Source organism: Anser anser, assembly GCF_964211835.1.
Source record: "Anser anser genome assembly, chromosome: 1".
NCBI lineage: Eukaryota > Metazoa > Chordata > Aves > Anseriformes > Anatidae > Anser > Anser anser.
This window is the reverse complement of record NC_139720.1, coordinates 41,435,782-41,458,720: the sequence shown is the minus strand read 5'-3', so window position 1 is coordinate 41,458,720 and position 22,939 is coordinate 41,435,782. Positions and strand designations below refer to the sequence as shown.

Below are 22,939 nucleotides of genomic sequence, written 5' to 3'. Positions count from 1 at the left end.
GAGCACAGGACAAGAGAAAATAACTTGTTTAATTCATTAAGAAACAAAGCAAAGATGAAGCATCCTTTCTGCTCTTTGATCATGGCTTCCTGAGATATGTTTATACCCAGTGCAAAGATGAAAATTTCCATACACCTCTCGTCCAATCTGAAAAATGCAATACTTTTTATTCCCTCACAAAAATAAGATGCTAGGAAATCTTCAAGCAGGAGACTGCATCCATCAACAGGTACTGCAGGACAGTAGCTATACCCCTTCAACATTACTTTCCAGTCAATGTGTATAAAGAAAGCAGATTTGCAAATTGGCATGGCTTTGAACCAGGTTATATATTTCTTCAATAAACAGCACTGACCACAACAAAACTAAAATATATATTACATAGCCATAAAGGCAACCCATTTAGAGTGTATTTTTAAAGTAATATTCAGGGGAAAAATATGAAACTGAAGAACTCCAGACCACTTGCAGCCGCATTAAAGGAGAAAAATGAACCTTTTAGTAATATTTATATTAGTAACTTGTATCAACCTCAGCAATCCTGATACAGACTGAAGTAAAATTTCAGCAGCCAGCTCTCATACATGCTGCATACAATTTGGAAAGATCAATATTTTGACTTTTTTTTTGGTTAAACTTCAACTTAAGATCCAAATCCTACTCATTACTGAATGTCCCCATGCACTGCTACATGCTCGCTTGGGATGCTGTTTGCCCCCTGATCCTAGTAATTCAAAGCCCTCTTTGTGGCAGAAGCCTATGAGGATCTCCTAAAGATAAAAGAAACACAGGTTACAGTTTCCTCTTGGGTCTCTCTCTAGGCCTGGGGAAATTCAAATCAGACAGCAGACTTTTACAAATGGAGAAAAAAAAAAAAAAAAAAAAGAAAGAAAAAACACAATTCCACAAAAAGGGAAGCTGCACATGATTCCCTAAGGGCTGGGATGGCTGCACCAGATTTGTCATGTCATTGGAGCGCACAACTGAGCCCTGTTCCTAATGATGAAGTTGAAGGAAATGGACTTAATTGGGCTCTTTGAAAATGCCAAAGAATTAAATAAAACTGATGAGTCAACAACGAACATGGAAATGAGCCACTACAGCCGCTGAGCCAACAAACAAGCAAACAAATGAGCTGTCCATAACTCCGAAGTAAATACAAAGAACCCGTGCCTTTCACCCTGCCTGTACCCGCAGTACTCTTCTGTGTCAAAACCCATTCTAGCTACAGGGCAAGAGAGCTGCCTTCCTGCCCAAGCCCTCACTCCCTTTTGCCTTTTAAAATGTTTTTTTTTTAAACGTACTCTTTTGTAAACCTTAGCATTCCCTCCCCCACCATCAGATATCTAACACTGACGCTCTCATTCTGTATATACTGCCCCTTGATGCAGACTAACTCTGATGTCAACAGCCCTTTGGGGCAAATAATAGTGTGAGGACTTCAAGATTTGGCCAGGAATAGCACGCATGTGTGCTTTTCAGACCCTCATCGATATGCTGTTTGCCAGCCCACCTGCATGAGCTAATTTCCGTGCTCTTTGTATGACTGCCCTTATTCCCATCCTAAGCAGAAGGTGCCAACGTTCCTTGTACTGTCACTCCCCCTGAATTATAAACAAACCAGAAGACATCTCAGATTTCAGAGCTTTGACTCCAGGATCAAGCAGCTCTATACAAGGATGGTGGAGCACATCCTCCGTCCCAGGTCCCCCGAACAGTAGTGGTGGTGGTGGGCCAGCAGCCCTTGCCTACGGACAGCAGGCACGTGGGACACTGCAGGCACCTGTGCTGCACCTCTATCCACAACAGCTCATTCAGCTGCCTTCTCAGGAGACCCAGGTGCCCAAGCCCCAAGGAACAGCTGATGAAGGGCTGCCCTAGCACAGCCCTACAACATAAGCAGCGCTGCGAACAGGTATTTAGACATCTTGCTCCAAACGGACCATTTGCAGCTATTACCTTTTGCTGAAATATACTCTCTCTCTCTTTCATCCCTGTCAAAATCAATTAAACATTTATTATCAGAGCACCGGTGACACCCACATACTGCTCCCCTGTGGGCTGGAGGGACATCCCTGTGCTGCTGGAGTGACATTTCCCAACAAATGCTCTCAGACTGTCATTGGTATTTTCAACATCAGGTCTCTGTGTTCAGACTCTTCAAATGTGTTAATGCCTGCGAGGACTGTACTCAGTGAAGCTCCCCTGGGACCTAAGGTAAATTCATGTGTTTGTGCTTGCTGAGCTGTGCCTTTTGCAGCAAATCTTGGTACTCAAGATGAATGAGAAGCTGTCTCCTGGAAAACTGGATTCCTGGAGACATTTTCGTTGATTGGTGTTTAAAATAAAATGCTTCGAGAAAATATGGAAGTGCTTCAGTTCTAAAGGATGAGGATGACAAGGTATTTTATAAGCCTCACATGCGTAAATACTGCAAGTCTACCATCCCTGCCAAGCTGTGCAGGAAACATGCCAGGGCAGCAGAGCCCAGAACAGGAGCACAGAGTAGTTTCTGTGCTGGAGATGCAGATGGGGGACTATATCCTCCACAGAGGATCCTGAGACCCTTGCTCAGCTCCAGGACCTGACTACGCCATGGTGGCACCAGCCTGCTCCTCCCACGAATTCCCATGCCTGAGCAGGGACAGCAAAATCAGGTCCTGAGGCCACGGTCCACTTCTGCAAAGCCACCAAGTGGTACTTTGGGAACCTACTTAAGCTTTGTTCCGGCTGTTCAGGGACTGAAGGTATGCCCTTAAGAGTGTATTTTACCAGGGACCTTACCTCAGCCCTGACGGAATGAAAAACACTTGCTGCATGGCAAACTGCAACAGCCCCGGGCACAGGGAAGAGCAGAGCAGGTAGGACCCTGTGCTGGGGAAAGCCTCTCCAGGACATCTTCTGCCGTCAGCCTGGTGAGGAGGGCAGTCCCCAGGGCCGCAGGCTGCCATCCTCCCGTCCTCCTGAGAAGCGAACGAAATCTGGGTTTCCCAGACTCTTGTCGGTGGCTCTAATTGCAAGGTTATCCTGCACAAAAGCACCACGAGCTGCCCTCAGGGCAGCTGACAATGGTGTTTCTGTGAGAACAATCCAGCCTGTGTGTGAAGCATGAGCGATGGCGGTGGGCAGGAACATTTTGTTCGGGATCCCGGCTGGCCTCGGGCATCCTCCCCGCCCCAAGGGGACATCTGGGCCAGGGAGGGGGAGCTCCGGGTCCCCTCAACCTGCACCTCCAGCAAGGGGGAAACCTTCAAATCGGGAACCGAGGGAGCTTTGCAGCCAGGTATAAGCAAGCCTCTCCTCTAACTGCCCAAGTGCTCTGCTGGATTTGACTCCAAGTTTTTTACCTGTAGACTGTACACAATGAGTTAAGACACACTGAAGGGAAGAAGAAAAAAGAAAAAAAAAAAGAAAAAAAAGCTTGAAGCAGTCCAGGTGCTATAGTATTACATAAAAAATCATATCTGACATCTAGTGAACACCAGCAGCAATGAGAACTGCTGGTCATAGATGAAACCACAAGTGCTGATGCCGCAATATGCAAGGACAATATTGTACATTATCTGCAAGCGTCCCCCTCCTGCCCACCCCAGATTAAGCCTGCTGGGAAGACATCCAAGAAAGAGTACACCTAATACTCAGGCCCCTGGTCCCCTGTGACAAAACCCTATAGAATGGGGCAGATTTAAGAGCAACAGAAAACCTAAAGCAAAACTAAGAAATCCATTTTAAAGAGCTATGCTGAGTGCCAGAAGGATAAACGAAGACTTTATCTACTCCCAAAATAACAAATTGGTCCAGTGCCATGAGACGTCTAGCAGCTCTGGAAAGCGTATCACTTAGTGCCAACAATAATAGACACCTTCACTCGAATATGATCCCTTTACAGAAAGTTACCATATATGACTATTTCAAACAGACCGTAGTACATCGAATGTCTGTTCCTTATTTATATATGAAATTATTTATAAAACAATGAAATTCTAACATTGCATAATAATTTTCCTTCGTATGTTATTTTAATTTTCCAACGTTTCTTCTCTGATGTATAGTTGAACAAGGGAGAAAAGAACCAAACTATAAAGTCCTGTATAAATTCAAGTGTAAACATGCTGCTAAGACAAACTAACATAAGACTGAAATTTGATATGAGTTATTTGAAAGGTCGTGACAATAAATGCGTGCTCTCCAGAGCAGAAGAAGCACTCAGAACTGTGGAAATAACGGCAAGGATGTGCTGCCAGATGAACTGAGTGAGCGCCTATTGCAAGGGGAGAAGGACTTGAGCTAAAGCAGAGAGTAACTCCGGCAAGAGAACAATTTCATTACATGCAGAATAAATGGACACACTGCTGAAAGAATGGGAAGTGCCAGCGGAGACGATGTGCACAGTTGAACAAATGCAGATGGGCATGCAGAGGGAAAAGCATGGTGAAGAGCAGAGTGCATCTCAAAGGTGACAGAGCTGGCTCACCCGGCCGGCTGCTCTCACATCAGGCCCTGAACTACACAGGCACTCCCCTAGCACGGCTGGAAATACACATGCTGCCACAAAATAAAGCCATGTCGTGCTCCCAGACCATGTGAAAACAACACATTGGTACCTATGCACGTGTATACGTATGCGTATACGTGTGGTATTGACTTGGGATCTGCTCTTGGGCAGGGAGGAGGACCACAAGCCAATGAGGGCTTCGGGGTGGAGGTAGAGAAAAGACTGCCAGGCAAAGGGGAAAATGAAGGACGAGGCAACATGATGCATCCTGCATTTTCCATGCAGTGAGAGCAAGAGGAGCTGAGGCAATGACAGCAGAATGAATAGCAGGAAGTGTTTTTATAAGCAAACAAGTAACCCCTAGAAACTACCTCCATACATATTCCTGAAGCAATTAGCTTAGAAAACATCAGGAAAGGATTATATTTATGCAGGTCTGAACATCGTGTGGAGTTACAGTAGCTAAAATAAATACCTCCAAGGACCACTGGCTTTCCTCATTCGAGAAGGATTTTGCTGGGTGGTGCAGACTCCAGCAGCAAGAGCAGCTCACTGAGGTCAGAGAAACCATTAGTGGTCTCTGCTTGCTGACTGGGTGACCCATTGTTTCCCTGATAATTAAGGCTTGTTTCAAACACCAGGGCCCCGTGGTGTGCTGAGGCCCCAGCAAACATCCCCATGCTGTTGTGGGGTCTCCGTGCTGGAGAGCCAGCCCCACTGAGCCAGCACAGAGGTTGCAGGAGCAACCAATTTGATGTCTAGCCGGTCTGCCTCTTACCTCTCAAAACGAGATCTGTACTCCTGGATCACACCAGCACTTTGAAAATCTTTTCCTAAAATACTGAATGGGTGAGAGCGACCTGAGCATACTGAGAGAGAAGGCGATTTGTGCGTGAGAGGTCTCCCACTGCGTGCCCTTGAATTCAAGTCCTCTGTGAACACAAAGCAGCCACAGGCTGATGGAAACCACCAGCTTTCATTACCCTGAACGTGTAATTATCAGCAGCTGTGTCACCCAGTGATTAAATCGTTGTGTCTTGGCCAATTTCCCTCTTGGTTTTGGTACCAGAGTCCAAGTGCACTGCAGACTGAGGAACTGTCCCATTGCCTTCACTAAATATTAGACAAGACCACTAAAAGGACCATCAAACAGTAAAAATCGCATTAACATGCAAAACAGTTTTATTTTGCCTTATGCCTTTTGCAATTTAGTATATTTATATATATCCTCTTATGTTTTGCATAAAATGACTGCTTTTTAGAAGAGCTAATTGCTACTGATTTCTGTTAACCTTTTTGCTAGGAACATAGGGCTGCATTGAAAACGGGATCTGATCGCATGACAAAACTTACATGGAAATAAATCAAAACAAGTTTTAGTTGTGAATTTCAAGCCTACGTAATTATTCGTGGGACGTTACAAGCTGGTTTTGGAAAAATGCATACAATGCCAAGGAACCTTAAAGAGGCTTGGTTCCCTCCAAACAACCACAAGCTGGAAACAAAGCTCTTTTGTTTCTGATGTAAGCAAACACAAAGGTTGGATTTTGGAATGTGAAATTAATATGAAGGCTTTTTAATACTGCAGCACCTCATGTGCTGAGACCATGCGGCGCTTGTTGCACTTTTGTTCCACTGCTGTTTCTGCAGGGTTTGGCCGGAGCTGAGCCGAGCATTTTCTGTTTGAAACACCGGTGTCGTGGCCAGCTGCAGAAACAAGGCTGAAGCGTGTGTGATGCAGACAGACAGACGGCTGTTTGCTAAATGGCCACTACCGTAACCGTAATGTCAAGCATTTCGTCTTCAGACCGCTGAGTTCACCTTTCGTTAGTGACAGGACTTTGGTTGTCACAAGCTGTGATCACGGTACAGCACCAGGTAATTAAAACTCATGCCTCACGCTCTGCTGTCCCAATGCTGGTTACTATTACTCCCATTTTATGGGTGGTGGAAGACAGACAGAAAAGCGGAGGGAAGGCTTGTCCAGACCTTACTGAAATCCACGAGCCCCTTTTAGGAGTTATCAGTGGGTTCCTGATGCGGTCTCAGCCTCAGCTTGCAGGGTTTTGCGGTTCAGCAGCAGCACCAGTGACCTACCAGTACCGCTGCTGTGGCCACGGCGGTCCTAGGGCACCATCAGCCAGCCCCACCAGAAAGCTGCTACCAAAGCCCTTTCTGCTGTTGTTCCTCTCCCCTAACCCCAGCCACATCGCCCGGGCTGTTACGTGTGCGCAAAGCACACTGCTAAACTGCACTGCCAAACATGAGAACTGCGGGTGTCTCAATTCAAAGTGGAAAGGTTCAGGTGATTTATGTCGAACTGACGGTGTGTACTCACACTGAGCTCAAATGTGCAGAACAAATAGTAGAGGACGAACAATAACGTGAGTAACCGGGGATTAAGAATGACCCACACGTCATTGAGGTGATGTGTGTATTTCCATATACATACATATATGTGGCTATATACATTTCTGACTTGAAATTCTGTCTCTGAAAAAACATTTACAAATTATTTTGACTTAGGGGAAGAAGCTTTTTGGTGGTAAGGGGAAATAAAACCCAACACCATTAACTCAAAAAAAAAAAAAAAACCAGCTAATTAATTGTTTATTAAAGTTTTTGAACATTGGAAATAAAACATTTATGGACTGCTGCAGGGAAAAAGAATCTTTGGACAGAAGAGCAAAACCAGTACCATGACTTGCAAGGGATACAAAAATAAAGATAGTTCTGCTTCTAGTAACCAGTCTGGAGTTAATAAACTTCTGAATTTTGGGGTAAGAATATTTCAGCCTGCTACCAAAACTTTTCTCACACTGACGACTGTCCTTAAACCTTGATCAGTCTCATGTCTCACAGAGCATTAGATGTTGGTTCTTTGATCTCATCCAAAAGACCTTCTCCATTGGGACATCGCATGTTGTCTTCCTTGTTAACTCCGTTCCACTTTACCTTGGTACCACTCATCATTTTCCCCCATTTACACATTTCCCCTCTTTGCTCTCTTTGTTTCTTTTTCTCAATCCAGGCTTCATGTTTTCTGTGCTACTCATCATGTTCTCCCCATCTGCACTTACAAAGCAACCTGCAGAAACATTTTTTTTTTAATATACACCTCTCTGCAATCCCTACTTTTCAGTCAATAAATCTCAATCACCTCCTCTTCAACTTCTGTATGTCTTCTCCCACTTTAACTTTTAGGTTAAGCAAGCTGTTTTTCTGACCTGCATACACGCTACCTCTTTTCGCATGCAATGCATCTTTTAATTAATTGCATGGAAGAATCTATGTCCCAACTTGGAAATAACCCTGTGAGAGACAATACCAATTTGCACAGTTTTGAAGTTAATGCAGATAACCACATCATCTATGTTAGAAAACAGAAATCGCTGTTGCCCAAAATCTAGAAAGATAAGCTGCCTTTGAACATAAAGTGGAATCAATGAGCACAACAACCTTGTTTCACAGCCTTGCTCAGTGAAGTGTAAAAACAAACTGGCAGCACAACAAGAAGAGCATAATTGATTTTCGGGTGTATTCCAAAGGTGACATTTGTAATCCAGTTAAGGAAAATATTGTAACTCGTTTGGACTTTTTCCTGACCAAGGAATTTTCCTTTTGCTAAAGTTGAGTTTTCTTTTCCAAGTGATACGAGATCTCTAGAAGTCCTCTAGGCTCTTTCACTGCCTTTTTTACACCAGCAAAAGTGATCTGTATTTTAAAGAACCATTTGCACACTGTTACAGGACGATCATTATGTGACCGTGGCCATTATAATTTGAATGCGGCATTAAAGATAATTAATAAGCCAAATGTTGAAAGCTGACCATCAGCACCATACAGCAGAGGCCCTGACACCCTGTAGCATCCTAGCACTTCTGTATTTGTGCCAAGAAAAAGGGATGATTGCCAAGACTGCGTGATGTACAATAACTAGCCAACGTGATCTTCTTAAGCACAGCTTGTTTTCACTCACTATTTGCGGAAGGAGGTCGTAAATTGTTATCCAAAGAAACCACAGAAAAGCAGAGTGCCTTACAATGATTTGTTGCTGATGACGCAGCTGTATGATCGGCCAGAGCCAGTACTGCCACTATAGATGAGTTTTGCACAGTCGGCTTTAGATGTGCACCCTGATTAATGCTCTGGCCAGCGAGACGGACAGGGCACGGCTGAGGACAGGCACGGGGGGGAGCAGGAAGGCCAAGTGATCAGGGGGGCCGCTGCTGGAGCCCCTGTGCACAGTCACGATTTCCACATATTGCCTATTTTTCTGGTTCTTAGAATCACCATAGAACCATCCAGGTTGGAAAAGGCCTTCGAGATCATCAAGTCCAACCACCAGACTGACGTACCGAGCCTCATCACTAAGCCACATCCCTCAGTGCCACAAACAACGTTCTAATAAATGATTTAGTGACAGAGGCCATTAAAATATTCCACCCGGTGATGATAACTCCATTAACGAATAATCAGCATTAGCTGATCTAATTCGTGAGGTATTCTCTCCTCCTCAGACAGCGCCGATGGGAACAGCTCAGCTTCGCCTCCTCCTAAAGCACACGGTGAAAGACAGGCATGAGGCATTACGGCCTTATCCTGAAGGAAGTCTGATGCTCTTTTTTGCTAAATGAGAACAGGAGCAGCTAGCAGCTACAGACCAGCCGCACTCAATACTCATTCCCCTTGAGGCTGGGTAGGTTTGCCAGGTGGCACGACCCATCCCGCAGCCCTGCTCCCTGTCAGGCAGGCCGGGGGCAGAAATCACCATCCCACCCAGCAAAACGCACCTCTGCGCTTCTTTTACTAGGACCAGAAGCGACATGCAGCAGTGCTGGGCTGGAGAAGGGCTCCGGGTCCTCACCACTACCCAGGAAGGGGCTGACGGGGAAAGAAATCACCTGGGCTCTTTGTCCAGCCTAACCGTTGCTCGTTCACGTTATGGATTAAGCACGGCTGCCCTCTGCTATCCGGGTTACATCTTCCTGGCAAATCCCCCAGCAGCCTGATGGGGCTGGGAAGCTTTCAGAGAGCAGCAAAGTCAGACCATCCCACCTGGCTATCCCCTCTAATATTAAACACATTTCCCTGCCCTCCTCAAAGTCAGGAACAGCATTATTGGAACAAGCTGTGTTCGTCCTCACATTTTGTCCTGTGCTAATGAAATCCTGTCAGTCAGCAGCGGAGCTTGTACGTTTTGGAGATTAGCGAAGCTCTTGCCTGCAGGTTTTTCCATGGCAAGACGCGAGGGATAATCCGGCCTTGTGAGCGTCCTGTGAATAAATCAAGCTTTATTAAAGAAATCAATACTTTCAACCTAAATTATGTCTCCTGCCAGGAAGGTGACATCATTACTGGTGCAGGTACTAGTATTCTGCTGAGCTGGCATCTGGAATAGAGTCCGTGTTTTGCTAGGCCTCTCAGAAACCACCGTCCAAAACCTCAGGACCCGAACATAATAACTTCAATACTTTGCTGGGTTTTCACAGCGCTGTCGCCTGATAGCATCAGTCCCAAGAGCCTATGCTGTGTGTTACGTCGTTCAATGTATTTGGGATTACATACAGCCCATGTGCTCCTTTCATCTTTACGGGTTTAGGCAAACCTACAAAAGTCTCACACGAGGCTCAGGCTTTGCGTGTGACTGGGAGCTCTCTGCCCTGTTTCATAAAGACTTCCCCAAAGCGAAAGCTTCACCCCACTCATATTTCCTTAATGAGGAGACGAACAATTCACGAGCATTTATCAGCTCCTACATCCTGAATGACTTTAATTGAAAATGTTTTGAAAGCCCACATCTAAGAGCTGTAAATTAGGACAAGTTTTTTGCAGGCTCATTTCAAGGCAAAAAAGAAATTTGCCTTGCTGTTGTGAGCTGGCGAGCGTGCATGGGCCCTGTGTGAGCTAAAAGCCAAATTATCTCCCTGGGAGATTGGGACCACACTGGGTCCACTGTGTGCAAAGCTTTGCTGAGCTGGAGTGGATCTGAGCAACTCTGAGCCGAAACAGAGAGCTATAGGGATTTTCTTAGAAGCCCCACAACTGAGTCTCCTAAAATCCCATAGCACCCATATTACCCACCGCTGCCTCTGCTCCTGCTCAGAGTCCTTGAAGCAAAGCCCCCAGAGAAGTGGGATAGAGAAGAGGATAGGTATTCCTTTCAGAGAAGAGGACAGGTATTCCTCTGCCCCTTGCACCTTCCCCTGCTCTCCCAGACACTTTGGGAGCACACCCAGAGTGAGAGGCTTGCACGCCTCCATCACCCCAATAACTTGGTATTTGCTATACTTGCTTCGGCCACATGAAAACCAGGCTCAGATCTTTGCATTTGAGAAGAAGACAGAAGTAGCAAAAGCCAGATACCTTTGAGGACCTATGTTGAAGCACGTACATCTCCCTCATCCATGACTTAGAACAAAGCAGGTTCTTTAAATTAAGAGTTTAAATCTTCTTCACTTCTTAGCTCTAAAATGCTGAAAGCAGAGAACCCCTCAGTATCCGCCCCTGTGTCTCAGGAATCACACAGCCTCAGGTACGATGTTAAAAAACTCATGCTCCATAAAAAGGAAAATTTGGATATATTTCAATTAGGATCACAAATCTAACTATTGACTTCTACATTGAGAAGTCTCACTGATATGAAGGTGTGGGTCAAGAAAAATGAAACTATAAATTTTATAAAATTAAGCTAGCTTGGATCATGTTGTTTACTGGACATCCAAATTGCTCTTTCTTATAACCTCTAGGCAAATGAGGATATTGTAATTAACTTTTCCTAGAAGCTGAAATTCCTAGAAGTAAAATAACTTTCAAATATGAGCAACGATAAAGAAATCAATGAAAACACAGCCTGCTCATATTGGATGTCTCTGAGATCCCTACTTTGGATTTAAACAGCTGATTCGAAAAAAAAAAAAATCTCAGCTCTGGTAAACCCTAGAATTGTCTGCTGCATTTTTTACAAATTTATTAATTTGTGTAAACTTCATTGATTTATCATTGCTGTATTTACAATAGAATAAATGTATAGCATTATTGCAATGCATGAATATTTAGATATAGCAATTAGCTGAATAGGTATATCCTTCTAGAACAGGGCAAATACAGGTAACTGAGCAAGAATTAGTTTTTCACTAGTTGATGTTGCACAGAGCTCATTTAAAAAGACCTTTTACTATGGGCAAGTGTGGGTTTAGCAGTGAGAAATTAGCCAAGGTACAACAGAACACCTGGAGAGGTGTCTGACCTCGAAGGTTAGTAAATGATAAGCTCTGACGCTAGCTTTAAAACAATCTCTTGTAACAGGAAAATTAGTTAAATTATGCTCTGTCAAGAGCATAATTAAGAGAGCTCTATCAGTAGTGTCAGTATTTTGATAAAAATACGTCTGGCAAAAGCTATATCAGAATATGACCAAACCCCCTGCAAAGTAAAGTCCCAACCATCTACAAAAACGTACATAAAATGACAGCAAGGATTACCAGGGGAGCGAGCAGACTGACTGAGCTGTAAGCAGATACGTGGGACTGTACTTACAAGATCAAACAAGGATAAGATAATCCCAGGTGAGTGGAAGGTATTTAGTGGATGTAAAAGGCTCGAGGCTGATGTGTGACAAGTGGAGAAAATAGGTCAGAAAGCCTGGTTATTTACTCAGTCCCCAAAACCCGCAGAACAACTTTTACGTAAGATTACAGAATAGGTAAAACCAGAGAACTTTGTTTTGAGGTGAAAGCAGTGGACAAACATGCTTCAGGTCGGTTTTGCAAGGGAAGGGAGGACTGGTTTTGTGCAGGTGGCCACGGAAGCAGAAGAAAGCAGAAGCACGTGTCCCTGCTCGCAGGCTGATGCCGGAGCTGGCCAACCGATAGAGGAAACGAGCAGTGGTTGTTGAGAACCTAAATGCTGCTTCTCAGAACAAACTGACCTGTTTGTGAACTGCTGAGCTCAAAAAAGCACAAGTCAGAAAAAAGCTGGCAGGCGGCAGGAGCGGGGCACCTGGCGGGGAGGTCGGACAGGAGCTCCTCCGCAAGGCAGTGAGGGGAGTCAACATTTGGGATTTGGGACGAGTGGGTTGGAAAGAGGAACGTACAGCGGGTGTTAGACAGGAACGTGGGGCAGGATGGGATCGTGTCAGGAGGGTGGCGAGGAGGGCGATGGGTCAGGGAGGCTGCTCGGGTCACCGGATGATGGAGTGTGCAGGACAGCGAGGGGTGCAGGAGGGTCAGATGCAGGCTTCGTCTTCAAATTGTTCCAAACTGTGTCCTCGGGAAAGGCAGGGACAGAGACAGAGAACAGATCTCCTGCGGAGATACAGTATGTGTGTGTACGGAGTTATACCTACGTACATATTTATAAAATATGCACATATACATAAGAATGCATTTATATATATTTATGCCTATTTGAATATATTTATGAAACGTATTATAGATATAGTCATCAATAAAAATAAACTATGTGGTGAAAGTTTTCACTCTCATTTCTGCTTTCCTTCATTCCAAGCCACGATTCCTGAGGGTTGTAGTAATGTACTCCTTAACGTTGTTCCTACAGTAATGGACTTACTAACATATTTGTGTCAGTCCGTGTACCTACTCTGTTTCTGACAGACTGATTAAATATTGGACATGAGAAGAATAGTCATGTCAGACCGTCTTCTAACTCCCTTGGCAGCGCTGAAGAAGGTTTTATTTTGTACCAGCACGGCCCCTTAATCACAGTGAGCATTTCCTTGCTTTGCATACGTTCACATCTTAACAGGACTGCAGCACTGCTTTCTTCCCTTCAGGATCCTCGCTGTTTATTTTCTTTACAGTCTTTAGGAAACATTATCGGGAGGGAAAATCTCACGGCGTTGGAGGCTACCTGAGGAGACGTGGTAAATAACTCGGCCTCGTTACACGCAGTCCCAGCAGGGCTGGGAGCGGGACTGGTTGGGCAAGAGAGCACAGGTACCTGGTGCAGTAGGCGCAGGCAGCCTGCTCTGACTCACACGCCTCTTATTTTCCTGAACTGGAGGGATCCTCTCCCTTAACCTCACCTCCAAGCCGAGCACCAACCACGGCCAACACTTCGGGGGTATTTCTACTAGCACCCCGAGCCTCTGGGCCCGGCTGGCGGCCACCACGGGGGCTGGTGCCCAGCTCGCTCCTGGAGCCGAGCTGCGGGGGCAGGACCCGGGCAGGACCCCCGCACCCCCCCACCCGCGCCCCTTATAACACCGAGGCCGCTTTTGGCCCCAGGAGCCCGGCCGCGGGCCCCGGCGGGCTGCCGGCTGGACGCAGACGGGCCGTTTGGGGGTAAAACGCCCTAAAACGGAGCAGGGCGAGTTAAAGCGCAGCCTGACCCCCCCCCCCCCCCCTCCAGGGCCCGCGGTGGAACACCTCGGACCCCCTCGCCCCGTCCCGTCGGGTGCCCCCCGCAGACGGGGCGGCCCCGGGGGGGGGCAGCGGGGCCGGGGCCGGGGCCGGGCCGGGCCGGGGAGGCTCCGCCCCGGCGCTTTAAGCGGCTGCGGGGCCGCGCCGGGCCGAGAGGAGCCGAGCCCAGCCCGAGGTGAGTGGCGGCCGGGGGGAGAGGGGGTCCTGGGGGCGACACCGGGCCGAGGGGGGGGCGTCGGAGCAGCAGCTACCCCCTCCCATCGCACCCCATCCCACCCTACCCCATCCCTGGAATTCTTTTGGGGCACCCTTTGGGGTCTGCCCGGCCGGCGGTGGGGCTGGGGGATGCTCGCCCAGCCCTGCCTTGTGCAGAGGCATGGAGGGAGCTGAACGGGGAAGCCCTTCGTTTTTCCCTCTTCCCCTTCGGCTGCTGAGGAGCCCCCCGGCAGTGCATAGCCCGTCCCCGTAGGTTTGTGGGTTCCCTTGGTGTTGGCTATGGTGGGTAGCCCTGTGCTGGGTGGCTGTGGGTGAGCGGTGGGGCTGGGGATGAGGAGAGCAGTGTGGGGCTGCTCGATGCCCATCAGCACTCAGCTTGTCCCATGGAGTGTGTCTGGGTCCCTGAACGGATCACTGCAAAAGCTGTTTTGCATATTTTAAGGATAACGGGCTAGCTTGAAATTCTTCAATGTCTCTCCTGTGTCTGCTTTGGGTATCTTGGTGTTTAAACCCCATTAACAAATGTGTCGGAAAGGACTTTGCTGTTGCCCTGGCTTGTAACTGGCATTTTGGAGAGTGCTGGCTGAGGAATGTAGCCTCCTCTCAGCTGGGCACGAGCTTAGCAGTAGCCAGGGTGCTCTTATCAGAGGGAAGGCGCTGCCAACAAACCTGCAATTAAAAGTCAGAAATGTTGGTGCTGCTGGTGAGATCATCTGGATGCTTAATTACTGCGCTGGAGCTCCCCGGAGGCCTGCCCGAACTGGCCAAAAAGCCTCCTGGGGGTGGAGAAGGCTTCGTGCGGGCGCTGGGGTTGGGAGCCGCTGCCCGCGGAGCTCCCGGAGGAGAGCCCCATCCTCCCGGGGCCTGCACGCCGTCCTGCGCGCCCCCACACCATCAGCCCTTCCTCCCCAGGTGCCTCCCAGGCACCGCCGCCTCAGGGTAGCCCTCGCTGCCGGATAATCGAAGAAATATTGCCGTTCTTCCCACGCGAGCTGTCATGGGAACGTCGCGGGGAGGATAAATGGGAATCTCTTCTGTGGAAGAGAGCGAGGTCACCTTGAAGCTCTGACTTCAGTTCCTTTTTTGCTTTTCATTTAATGAATTCCCAGAGCCCTTATCAGGGTATTGGAGTCAGCTAATGGTTGCCAGATCCTCTAATGCTTCGTCTCCCCGAGGAAGGAGGGGTGGAGCTGCACCCCGTGTTGGCCAATATTGCATGGGAAATCTGGGGCGAAGCTGGAAACCGGATCCAGGTCTTCAGGTCTAGTGTGTGTGGAAATTAGACAACTGTTTGCTAATAAAGCAATTAAAATAATTTAAGCTGAAGTGAATGCAAAAAAGGACGTGAGCATGGGGATGGTGAAAGGAAACTAGAGAAGAAGTAGTTCTTGTACCAAATACCTACCACTTGTGCTTTGGAAAGTGTACAAAATGGAAAGGAATCTCTTCTCCATTTTTTTTTTCCAGTTAACACATTCCTTTTCCAAAGCTTTGTGCAGCCTATATTCCCGTTAGCTAAGGACGCTGTATGCCATGATTGATGTCAGCTGCTGTGCGGTAGCACAGCCAAACACTTGAATAAAAGAAATGGAATCTTAATTTTTAGACTCTATGGTTGTGCCAAGAATGACAGAGACAAACTGGTGAACGTCATAAAACTAATTTTATGAGCTTGGTCGGAGTATTAGTGCTAAACCATGAGCAGTAATGTTGTTAATCCCATGGAAGCATTAAACAAAGGAATATCTCAGTAATTAGTGTCGGTGCTGTAAACGGCACCGCTCAGCCACTCCGAGGAAGTTTCTTAAGCCTTTGTGTAGGAATGTACCAAAGATGTCCTAATTCGTGTTAATAACTAATCTTATTTTCCCACATGCCACGAGTGGCTGCTTGCCGGTCTGGGACAAAGGTCTCCCTGGGGACCCGTGCAGCCCTCCCTGCACGCCCCGCGCTGCCGAGCTGGCACTCAGGCTGCGTGGGCTGGAGGCACTTGTGCAGCACGGGTGAGATGGGTGGCTTCGTTTGGGCTTGGCAACGTCACCTCGGAAAGGTGTACCCCAAGCAAAACCGCCCTGCGGCAAAAAGCTCGTAGCCCTCAGTGGCGGCAGGAGGAGGAAAACCCCATACAAGCCAAAGGTAGTGCTCTGCATCGGTGCTTTAGCCTAGGCCACCTAACGGGACCCTCTGGGGAGCAAGAGGAGCTGCAGGCCAAGCTGGGTGGGATTTGGTGGGGGTGACAGCATGAGGACAGGGCAGTAGGTTGAGGTGGGAGAGCTGCTGCTTCTGGCTTCGGGTAGGCGACTGCTATTAGGGCTGTAGCTGGATACGATCGGTAGTGATAGCCATCCCTCCTTGCCAGCCTCCCGGGGCCTGCTGCAAATCATGCACGAGAGAGAGTTCCTCTTCCTCTTAGGGCAGCTGCAGTCCCTGGAGCAGTTGGGTTTGGTTCCCGTAGCTGTCTGGTAAAGATGCAGTTTGTGTAACAGCGGTGGGGTCCCTGGGAAATAATCCCCCTTAAGCGGCCTTGAAGTGCAGGCGTGATCCCAAGGGAGTTCAAAATGCCCCCACAGCCCTAATAAATGGCCCTCCAGCGAGCTGAGCTTTGGCTTGTGCTGCGTCCCGAATGTTGGGCCCTGCAGGAAAACAAAATGCCGTTGTTGGCACAATTGGTTTGCTTCCACCAGACGAGAGGCCCAGCGCTAATGAAGCATAGAAACTGAAATTACATCCATCTGGGGGGGCGTCCGCTCAAGGTACAGTAAAGCCCTTGTGCATGAAAGCCTAATTTGTGCATATCCAGTTTATGTAACGTTGAAACTCCTGAGCAGGCACTGGAGGATGTGCCTCGTGGATTCGTGTCTCTGTTTTCCTTGCCTGGAGCACCAAGCTCGGCAGATTTCATTGTCAGTACCCAAAACCCTAACCCTCGGGGAGCCGGGGCCCCGAAGGACGCGGCAATCAGCGCAGCTAACGAGCTTCTCCTTCTCCCCTGCGGCCTGCAGCACCGCCATGCCCAACTGGGGAGGAGGCAACAAGTGCGGCGCCTGCGGCCGGACGGTGTACCACGCCGAGGAGGTGCAGTGCGACGGCAGGAGCTTCCACCGCTGCTGCTTCCTCTGCAGTAAGTACCGCCCCCGGCCCGGCCTGCCACCCCAAAACCGCCCGGCCTAGCTCGGGGTCGCGGCGGTGGCCACGCTGTTGATTGGGGGTCACGTTATTTACTTTGAACACTTGGCAAAGCGGCAGCCTGCCTGACCGAGTCAGGGAATTTTACCTCATTGCAGCCGTGAGGTATTGTTTTGTCTTGCTGGCATTTAATACCTGCAGACGGAGCTAGGATTTAGCCTTCTCTACAAGCGACACTTGCGGCTGGACCTCTCGGTCTGGTTTGCCATGAATCTGCAGCACAACGTCAGCGCGCCGTGCTGGCACGGGAGCCCCGGCGCACCTATGCTCCTTTTCCTTAGCTCTACAGCAGTCACAAATATTAGATGTCTCAGCTGCCTCATTTTCAGCCTTTTATGGGAGTTTCTATTAAAAGAAACCTGGAACTTGTAGGCAAACAATGGCTCTAGTGTGTTTGACTCCGTGTTTGCTTTAGCTTCGTGCATAGTTCTGCTGGGGTTAAAGTCTGTACACTTGAACAAACGTGCACGAGTTGATTTACTTATTGGATATTTGTGTCTTATAAAAAGAGCCTTGGAGCTAATGAATGCCATAAGCAAAGGTCGCCGCATATTTTGAAGACCCTAAATTCTTTTTGAACACAAAATTCTTGGGGCTCTCTCTCTTTTTTTCCCCTCAATCCAAATTCTTTATCACTGCACAGTGCTGCTGCAGACTGAGAGAACATGTCAGTGTGGTTACAAAGGAAGGTTTAAGAAGAAGCAGGAAATAGTTCTGCCTTCAGCTGTAACCTTGAGCAGGGTGCTTACATTGTGCTGAAGGACGATTTACGAATGCCAGAAAAGCGAGGCCCCTCTGGTGACAGCTGTGAAACAGCACCAACTGTGCCCCAAACCAGAACCAGGCAGCGGGGAAGCCTTCAGGTTTTCCTTCCCTGGCCAAAAGGGCAGGACGGGGACTCTTCTGCACTGATCTGCTCTCTACTATACGGCATCTGTCAAGGGAAACTGCTGACGGCACTATCTGGGTTTCTGAGCGGTCTCATTCATCAAACCACGGCAAGTTTCCAGGCTTTAAATGTCATGGCTGTGGAAAGGTGGGAGGGAGGAGAGCTCTTTATAGGGCTAAGCATAATTCACTAATTCAAAAGACAACCTGCCCCCTCTAATCTCCAGCCATCCCACAGCCTAATAGGAAGACTTGTGGACAAGGAAAGCCATGTAACCACTTCTCCCTTGACTTCTGGCTTTCTACGTGTGCTGTTGGAAATTGTCCCTTAAGGCTGTTTAACTTTTTTCCCCCTAGTGGTCTGCCGGAAAAACTTGGACAGCACAACTGTAGCGATTCATGATGCTGAAGTTTACTGCAAGTCTTGCTATGGGAAAAAGTACGGCCCGAAAGGTTACGGATACGGGCAAGGGGCAGGCACGCTGAACATGGACAGGGGAGAGAGACTAGGTATCAAGCCTGAGAGGTGAGTTAACCGGGCTGGGATGTGCCTCACCTTTGTCCTCCAGCACTGTTCTCACAGGAGGCTTTCAGGGCGGATTTTGTCTAATTCATGTCACTTGGAGAGGAATGCTGCAAAAGATATAACCGAACGCAGCATAACCGAACGCGAGGCATTTAGCCGACAGTGCACAAACCTTCCACGATGCCTCTGAGTAGGCACTGTAAGAGCAGGGGTCAGCACAGGTAAGGACACAAGAAGCAAGCCATATGGATTAGGGTGGGGTGGGGTTGCTGCCCTGCTGACGGTTCGGAGGAGCCCTCAGCTGGTCAGCACCCTGGTGGGTCTTGGGGTGCTCGCCTAAGCAAGCTGCAAATGCAGCTGCTCTACAGGTTTGTGGAGGGATGGATTCAGGCAGCTGCAAATCTGGGGCTACAAGAATGAAATTTTAATTGGTAAATGAAGAAGCATTTGTGCTTAATTACAGCCAAAACCAAGTGGTTTATTAAACTGTAAACAGTCCTAATCTGATTAAGTTCTTGCTGTAAAGCAAAGCACGTGAAAAGCACCTGAGGTATGCCTCGCCACTGGCCTCATGCAAGCTCCCGAATTGTTACTTGACTTTTATATGATGCCTGCTCTTCAGCCAGAGCAAATCTAGAAATGACACATAGCTCAATGCGTTAGGTTCACTGATCAGTTCAGGTTCCAGAAATGATCTGATGACAGGAATTTAACAATTGTTTTTAGCTTACTAAAGGTAAAATAAATCTGTGTCCTGATAAAGGTCTTGGAATTCATCATGTCTCTAAAAGTGGCATGTGGTAACAACCTCTCAAATTCTGGAAAAGTACCGTATTCTGTACGGTGTGTTAGATGCTGCACTGTTAGCGTTGTCAGGAAGAGCAAGAGCTCTTTTACTAAAAAAAGAAAACAAATGTCCTCTTTCTTTCAGCACGCCCTCTCCCCACCGACCCACAACAAATCCAAACACTTCAAAATTTGCTCAGAAGTTTGGAGGTGCAGAGAAATGTTCCAGGTGTGGGGATTCTGTTTATGCAGCAGAGAAAGTAATAGGTGCTGGAAAGGTAAGAGAATGTGATTTTTTTTTTCTCTCTTAAGTGGACTTTAAAGTGAGTGAGGTATATCATGAAGGCTTCTGATAGTGAGTGCTATCTAGAAGGTATTGGAGAACCAACTGTGGGGTGGTCACCTTAAAACTTAATTTTTCAAAACTGGAAATGGTCAAAGTAATCTAGTCTTCATTTTTGTTTATATATTTTTTAATTTTTTTTTAAAGAGCACTTGAAATGGAAATTCTGGGTAACAAGGGCTCGCCTTGGATTTCAGAGATGAAGCTTCAATACCTTCTCATGCCAGAGGCTTGAACCAAAGTTCAGGAGACCTCTCCCTCCAGAAAAGAGAATGATCCTTTTGTGCGCAGCTCATGAAGGGCTGAATGTTTCAGCAGAAAGGGCATATTCTCTGCAAGCACCACATAAAACTGTGTGTCAGTCTGCCAGCTGTCTGACTGATAGCCAAGATCAGAATTGATTAGGGCAAGCCCAGGCCTTTCAAAATGCTTCCCTGAGCAGTAAACTGTGTGGAATCCAGGGCTTTGTGCCACCCAAAAATGCAGACACTAATCGGTGACTAGTGCACTCTAAGTGGTTTTCATTGCACCAATACATGTAAACAATACTGATACAAGCACGTCTAATTAATAGCTTTTTATTTTATTTTTTTTACAAATTCAGGCATTCTGTGTGTTTAAGCTTTTTTTTTTTCTCTCCTAGCCATGGCACAAAAACTGCTTCCGATGTGCCAAGTGTGGGAAAAGCTTAGAATCTACGACCCTAACTGAAAAAGAGGGAGAAATCTACTGTAAAGGTGAGGAAAAACAAAGACAATTTGTTAATGGTTCAAGGTAATGTGTTACAAGGGCAGAGGCTGAATTTATTCCTGTTTCAAGAGACTTTCAGAAGCCTCAGCCCCTACCGCTCCTCTCTCTTGCAGGCTGTTACGCAAAGAACTTCGGCCCCAAAGGATTTGGCTACGGGCAGGGAGCAGGTGCCCTCGTTCATGCCCAGTGAGGGGGCACAGCGCTCAACCTGTACGGCCCTGCTCGGATTCTGCTGCAAGAAAAGAGTTTCCGAAATGTTACTAACTACTGTGAAACCAATAGTAGTTTACTGTAGCGCTTGGGCCATACTTCTAGACGTTATCTTTGAAAGCACTGCTTTTTTCCTTGCTTCATGTACCACACTTTAACACTTCTAATACTGTGTATCGATTCAATAAAGCTTTGCTTGTTGACGTATCCTAAAGCCAAGTGTCACCTGCTTTGCCAACTATGAACGAGCAATTAAAGAGACTGTTACTGGGGTGCTCCAGCGAGCAGGGGTAAAGACACAATGGCATGGACTTGGTGCAGATCTTCACTGAAGATCCAGCAGGACTGGAAGGTGAGAGGTGCAGCACTGGCCATGGCCTTCGGTGGTGACTACCACACCATCACACGTGTGGAAAGTGGCTAGCCACCTGCTGCACAGAAGAGGTGGGTTTTACGTAGCTGTGTGCATAAATGAGCAGCTGTCCCGGAAGTAGATTCTCTAGGGAGGGGACATAGCCTCACCATAATTTTCTGTGGGATTGCATCTGCTTTGGTATTGAGGTTTTATTATGCACAGGACTTGCTTTTTGGACAGGAGTACTGTACCAATACAGCTGCAGATTAATAACATACCTACTTAACCGTTGACCAAGCTCCAGACTAACATGTCAAATGCAATCTTAAGAGAAGCTTTTGGCCTTTTTCCAGTAGCGTTACACCCCTTGGTTTCCTAAAACCGTGGAGGATTACAGCCATCTGAGGACTGCACCTGCCAGAGGCAGCTGTAGTGCCACAAGAGAGCAGAACAAAATCCTGCCTCCAAATGTTCTGGTAGATAACAGGACATGGAGTCAAGCTGACTAGGCAAGGAGCGCTAGCAATTACACATCGATGCATGGGTAAGCACAGACTTACTCCATGTGATCACGCCAGCTGTGTGAAGGCTGCTACAGCCAGGGCCCTCGAACCTGCTAACCAAAGTGTTTATTAGCAGCAGTTTGCTAAGGTTTGGAGAAAAGTGCTTCTGCTGTAGCCATACCTTGAGTGGAAAGCTCACTGGTGAGCTTGGCTTATTTTAGGGGCTGGAGCATCTTCCACCATGAAATTGCTGGGCCTAAGCTGACAGCACCTCAGGTTTCACTTCTCGTGGTACAAGCAGGAGTCACTTCCTCATGAGGAGACCAAGGTCTAGCCCAACACAGAGGCCTTGCGTGAGAATGAGGTACTAAAACTGGGAGGCAAAACGTTTGAGGCAAGGTAACCAGCATTTAGTATGAACAGCTTAGCTGTTTGTTTTGTTTTGTTTCCTGAGTGCCAGGAACAAGCATTTACTGGTGCACTCAGGCTGCTCGGCCAACCTTTTGCAAAGCTTAGGGCTTCTTCTTGCCTACTGTTAGGAGGAAGCACACGAGATCAGGGAGTCAGCTCCTAAAACCACACACCATACCTCAGGGGAGCGTGTCTGAGCAGGTAACAGGCTGCTGTACGAGTTTCTTTCCATCCCTTCCCGTGAAGGATGTGCTGCTGCACAGCGAGGCCACCAGGGCAAACTCCCAGAGCAGGGCCGCCTGGGTGCGGAGGCACGAACTCGTGTTACAGCCCAAGTGGTGGTCTGGGGGGAGGTGGGAGGCTGTTGTGTTCTCATCCTGCCCAACAGAAGTTCATTACAGAAGACATGAGGTTTGAAGCAGTCTGGTTTTGGACGCAGGATGATACCTTTGGGGGAAAAAAAAGCCTTTACAGAGCGAGTTCACGGAGGCACATTCACGACTGGGAACGCTACAATAAAATGGTAATCACGGGCGTGAGCGTGGTCGCAGGCAGGGTTTCAAGCAACATCTACCACTGCAGGCTGAGGTAGTGCGGCAGCGCGAGCCAAAAGCCTGATTAGAAAAATATGTACGAGTCAAAATAATACACAAAGAGCATTTTGTATGAGTTATAAAGGAACAATGTGGGTACGAGGAAGAACAGACAGACTGATCAAAACTCGAGCCAAGAGCTTGCACGGCTCACACAGAGAGAAAAATTACAGCTGAAAAAGACACCAGTAATGTGGAAGCAGCACACACTTGGGGTGGGAGCGAGACCACAAGCAACAGTGCAGCCCGGGAAACCTGGGCAGAAACCTATTCACACTGCAGAATTTAATACTT

General features: G+C 47.6%; 1 protein-coding gene across 1 annotated transcript; it reads left to right on the top strand.

The window, feature by feature from the left end:
* The first annotated feature begins 13,908 nt into the window (after positions 1-13,908).
* On the top strand, positions 13,909-20,997 carry CSRP2 (cysteine and glycine rich protein 2). Its single transcript, XM_083819361.1, has 6 exons — positions 13,909-14,053; positions 17,097-17,215; positions 18,526-18,694; positions 19,626-19,758; positions 20,467-20,560; positions 20,687-20,997. Exons 2-6 carry the CDS (start codon positions 17,104-17,106, stop codon positions 20,761-20,763), a joined length of 585 nt encoding a protein of 194 aa, XP_083675487.1. The 5' UTR covers positions 13,909-14,053; positions 17,097-17,103; the 3' UTR covers positions 20,764-20,997.
* The last annotated feature ends 1,942 nt before the right edge of the window (positions 20,998-22,939 follow it).